Genomic DNA, 5108 nt, shown 5'->3' on the forward strand with positions numbered 1-5108 from the left:
CACATCATATCACCCGGCGTCTGGGAGGACTCCACTCGAGGTCATTTACGGCCATCTTCCACAGGAGTTTGGAGTCATTCAGGTCGATGAATGCTCAGTTCCAAACTTAGCTGCTTGGTTACAGGAACGAGAAATCATGCTCGAGCACCTTCAGCAACAATTGAAGCGCGCGCAGGACCGGATGAAAACGCAGGCTGACAAGTGGCGCACCGATCGGGAATTCCAGGTGGGCGATGTTGTACTCCTCAAACTGAAGCCCTTCATACAGTCATCCGTGGCGCAACGCCCACACCAGAAGCTGGCCTTTCGCTAGTTTTGTCCTTACAGAGTGTTGGCACGCGTGGAGGCCGTGGCGTACAAGCTGCAATTGCCGGACACAAGCAAGATTCACCCCGTAGTGAATATTTCTCAATTGAAAAAAGTAGAAGGAGCCACCGCTCCGGTAAGTGCTGATCTTCCTCCGAAGAATTCTATCTTGCAGGGAGAGCATGTTCCTGAGAGAGTGCTGGAACACAAGCTGGTGCGTGTGGCGGGTACCGATCGCCACCGTGTTCGTGTTCAATGGAGCCAACTCCGGAGTCAATGTCAACTTGGGAAGACCCAACGGCGCTCCAACAACGGTTTCCGACGACTCCGCCTTGGGGACAAGGCGGCACACAAGAGGGGGAGAATGTCACATCCGGCACGCTTGGCAAGAAGAGCCGAGAATGGCAAAGCCCAGGGTCCGGCGGCAAGGTAGGAAGAGAGCGGCAAAGAGCTGAAGTTGGCTGACTAGTGGGTCCAGTCACGCGTTGTGTGTGTATGGCCTGAGGCTGGGTTGGTGGGGATATATGCGGCTGTGCCATGAGTTAGGGGATATGAGGTATTAGGTGAAACGAACAGAGAAGGAAGAGAAGCTGTCCTTCGTCTTCCTCCTGCTGATCCTCCTTTCCTCCTACCCTTCCAATTCCCCTGCTCCTCTTCTAACCCTAGATCAAGAGGCCCGTTACATAGGTGCTCTGCCAACTCTCCATCGACCACTGCCCGAATGCATCTAGACATAGAACATTCGAGTAATGAGTGTCTCCATGAGTCCTCTGCACCACATAGGCCACAGGAGCTAGTACATTTGAAACGGTGCCACTAAGATTACACTTTGATGACGCCCCGACGATGCCATGCCTTGGTCGCAAGTGCACGTCATTGATAATCAACGCCTCGCGCTGACACGAATAGGCAATGCCATGAAACTCATTTCACGAGGCATGCAGGTCCATGGCCCGGTCATCCACACTGCCGTCCAGCATCACTGGCACTGTTGCCGAGCAGCATCTCGGCCACGCACGCCACACCATAGCACAACACCACACGGGACCGATCGACCGAGTACCTCGCGATCGAGGTTTTTCTCCACGAACAGAACAGGTACGCACATGTGGAGCTCAACATGTAGGTGGGAAACCAGCCAAGGCCCCAGGTTCATTTTCGCACCTAAAAGTGCCATGCGTGTTCCACAAGACCATGCCACACTCTCACACTAGCCTGGATCGTCTTGGTCATAAGATTAGGTAAGCTGGACTTGGCGTGCTTAGGAGAAAAAAACTACTAATAGTAAGCGTACTGGTTAGGGTTAGCTGCCATTCGTGCGGCGCGCGGACTGGCAGCTAGCACGGCTTAGATTCGGGATCACCGCTCACCAGGGGCCGGGGGAGAAGGTACGACCCAGGGCTAGGTTTCAGAAACTAGGAAGAAACATTTCTGAGATGGGTCTGCAAATGGTTAAGCATTAGGTGATCGGTTTGTGCGCTCATCGCACGCAAGCACGCGATTTCGAGAAACTAAAGCAGGTCGGCTACTTGACATGTACTCCTACCGTACCCCTCCCTCCCTCGACCACGGCCTGCAAGCCGGTCAAGAGTGAGCTCAACGACATGCGGTCGAGCTACGTAGCATAGCCACTTCTGGACTTCTGGCGTTCTGCATGCAATGCACGCGCAAAAGAGGAGCAGGCTGTACTCGACAGCGACCGACTTTTAAATTGGCGCGCAGTATAGAATGGATGAATCAGTTTATTGTTGCGCGTCGTCAAAATGTCTCAAGGCTATGGTGGCAAAATTTTGGTCCCTTGAACTTTGCCAAACCGGTGAAATTTAACCGAGATTCAGTTGCACGTGCAATAGACGCTCTATTTGTGAGGTCTGCCTGAATCTCTCGGATTATGAAATGATGTGAAGCTCCTGCTGCCCCTCTTTTTTCGGAAAATTTGTGGTTCACTTGAATGTCTCGGATTGTTTCCATGCGACTGGCGCAGTGGGATTTCCGCAGAATCATTTGAAAACTGTCCGTTGCCATTGCTGCCTAGCTGGCACATCAAGCATTTTGACACGTGTCATTCTCTGCGCCTACCTGACGCTACGTGAACAATGCATAAGATTACTCTTTAAAAAAAAAAGAGGATTACCCCTCTTCATCAGAACCATGCATGTGGCCTTCTTATTAAAAGGTGCCACTCTTGTCCCTTTTTTTTTCGAAACGGTCTCCTGTCCAACAGATCAATGTAGGGTGCCATCTGTGCATATCTGCACTGCCCACACCACGAATAGAACTGGTGAAAACTTGTGAATCTTGGTAAGAACTGAAAACACGCTTCCCATCCATCGGAAGCCCTGAACTGAAGCATCAAGGTACAGAACTAGGTCTGGCATAGTCAACAGAACTAGGTCGGAACTACATCCCGACGCCAGTTTAGGTGTGATTTTAATTTTTTAAGAGAAGTTTAGGTGTGATTTATGCAGACGTCCTCAGGTAAACAAAGTCCAGGAGACAAGTGAAGAGTAGTTGGTTCTTGTATACCAAACACTGGCACCTGACTGGCACAGACCATCATTTTCATATGGCACTGAGTCATGCAGTCACGGCTCACAGGGCCATATATAGCATCGATCATGCATCCCTGAAATAGAGCAAGCAACATCCCAGGCCACAGTTGTTTAAGCCACTCACTCTAGCTTGCATATCATAAGCTTCAACTAGCCGGTTCAACTCAACTGCATAATCTGCACAGACAGGAAGCAGCAGGCTCTGCGAGAGTTGAAACGATCTTCTGTCTGTTGCCATGGCCTCCTTCAAGCTGACGAACCTGTGCTTCATAGTTGTCATGTTCTTTGCTGTCTTCTCCTGTTGCAGAGGTAAAGTTCAGCTCTGGTTTGCATCACTTGTTAAACTGTTAATCTTTTCATTACAGAAGACGCTAATCCGTTTTTCGTTTCGTCTCAACAATGCAGGGCAGGGAGGTGGTGGTGCTGGAGCAGGAGCGGGAGGCGGAGGGGGGTCGGGCATTGGTGCGATAGTACCAGGGACGCAGGACTCGGTCCAGATTGTGGCGCAAGCTGCTCTCTGCTTTGACAACAGACCAGTAAATAATCATCTCTCGTCTGCGCTTGTAGACTTGTAGTGGCATCGTTCAGCAGCCAGCTAATGAACAGCAAACTTTGCGTGGCAGGTGCTCACCGGGTGCCTGCAGGCTATGGGCATCAATGCCAGCGGCACCGGCGCGAGCATGCCGCCGCCTGCCCCGGGCGGCGCGTCGACGGCGATCATGTGCAGCCCGCCGTGCTTCGGGCACGTGACCATGATGATGAGCTGCGTCAACGCCATCTTCGGCAACTTCGTCAGCTACAACCCCGGCCTCATGCAGGGCGTCCAGGCCGTCTTCCAGATGTCCTGCGGCAACGTCAACGGCCCAGGAGGAGCCGGAGCAGGAGCCGGCGGTGCTGCCGGTGGAATGGGAGGCGGGCCGGCTGGTAACGCTGGTGGTGGTGCTGGTGCCGGCGGTGCCAGTGGTGGAGTTGGAGGCGGGGCTGCCGGTGGCATTCCTAACGGCATCGGCGGGCCCGGTGGCATTCCCAACAGTATGGGCGGTGCCGCTGGCGGAGGCGGTGGCGCGGCCGGTGCTAGCGGTGGAGGTGCCAGTGGTACTACTAACAGCATCGGCGGGGCCATGGGCGGAGGCGCCGGTGCCGGAGGAGCTAGCGGTGGGGCTGGAGGCGGCAACGACACTACCAACGGCGGCGCTGCCACCGGTGCCATTGGCAGCGACAACATCACAAGCGTTTCACCCAATGCAGGTACTCCCTCCTCCGTCCAAGTCCATAGGACATCTAAGGAACTGCATCACAACCTAGGTGCATGGAGATTGGATAGAGGATGCTAAATCAAAAATCAATGGCAATAATTAATCTTCTTTCGCCTGCTTAAAAAATTGGCAAGAGCCAATCACTACATTGGTTTTTCCTTGTCATTAATTTTCTAAGAGCAGCATGCAAATCCTATTTAATGCGTGAACCAATGAAAGTAGTAGCATGTAAAATGAAAATTAATGGTCGTGGGAATGAGGAGCTCCTTCCGTACATGGTGACTTATATATTTGAAATAATAAATTTTCATTAGACGCCCTATGCACCTGGACGGAGGGAGTAAGAGTAATATCTAATTCCTGGAGCAAAAATTGCAGTGTAACTTTGCAACAGGCGAAGAAATCTTCAGTGTGGTACTAACATTTTTGCGTGGACGTGCACTTGCAGGCTCGCACGTGGCGGTGAGCAACCAAAGTCAGCCGACCAGCAGCGCGGGCGGGCCCACTCTCAGTCTCAAAGGCGCCTGCTCCTCCGTGCTGGCGATCTGGGCCGGCGCATGGCTGGTGCTGTTCTAGGTTTGACAGAAACGGCGACGGGCACGTTGCAGCGGGTTGTGATGATCTCGTCTTGATGAATGCTGTGTTTGCACGTGTTGTTTTCAGCCTCCTAATGTTGATGGCCTTCTGTCCAAAAAAGGAAAAATGTTGATGACCTGGTTGTGCTTGATCATTCCTATAACTCGGATCAGTTTTGTCCAGAATGATCCAACTGGGTGGCACCTCCATCCTTAGAGAAAAATTCATCACATGTCACAAAACTTGAGCCGGCTGATACTTTAGTACCACTACTTCAAAATATCCGAACTACAGTCCATGTACTTGCGCAGAGGGTTCACTTTGGTCCGTATATACGAATTTGCCTACGTATTCGCTGACTTGGCCGAGTCAGCTGTTGCCAGCTAGGCTTTGACCGCCACCTCTGTAGCACCTGGTC

General features: G+C 52.2%; 1 protein-coding gene across 1 annotated transcript; it reads left to right on the forward strand.

Annotated features, from left to right (window-relative positions):
- The first annotated feature begins 2958 nt into the window (after positions 1–2958).
- LOC119340302 (glycine-rich cell wall structural protein-like) lies at positions 2959–4970 on the forward strand. Its single transcript, XM_037612198.1, has 4 exons — positions 2959–3167; positions 3264–3394; positions 3482–4106; positions 4563–4970. Exons 1-4 carry the CDS (start codon positions 3095–3097, stop codon positions 4688–4690), a joined length of 957 nt encoding a protein of 318 aa, XP_037468095.1. The 5' UTR covers positions 2959–3094; the 3' UTR covers positions 4691–4970.
- Positions 4971–5108: the final 138 nt, after the last annotated feature.

The sequence above is a fragment of the Triticum dicoccoides genome, chromosome 1B, assembly GCF_002162155.2.
Source record: "Triticum dicoccoides isolate Atlit2015 ecotype Zavitan chromosome 1B, WEW_v2.0, whole genome shotgun sequence".
NCBI classification, from domain to species: Eukaryota; Viridiplantae; Streptophyta; class Magnoliopsida; order Poales; family Poaceae; genus Triticum; species Triticum dicoccoides.

What these genes read in the sequence shown, in the direction of transcription:
- LOC119340302 (XM_037612198.1), top strand. Translation starts at nt 3,095, where the DNA reads ATGGCCTCCTTCAAGCTGACGAACCTGTGCTTCATAGTTGTCATGTTC. An exon ending in TGTCTTCTCCTGTTGCAGAG is followed by an intron (nt 3,168 to 3,263) that starts GTAAAGTTCAGC and finishes TCAACAATGCAG; the next exon opens with GGCAGGGAGGTGGTGGTGCT. An exon ending in TCTGCTTTGACAACAGACCA is followed by an intron (nt 3,395 to 3,481) that starts GTAAATAATCAT and finishes TTTGCGTGGCAG; the next exon opens with GTGCTCACCGGGTGCCTGCA.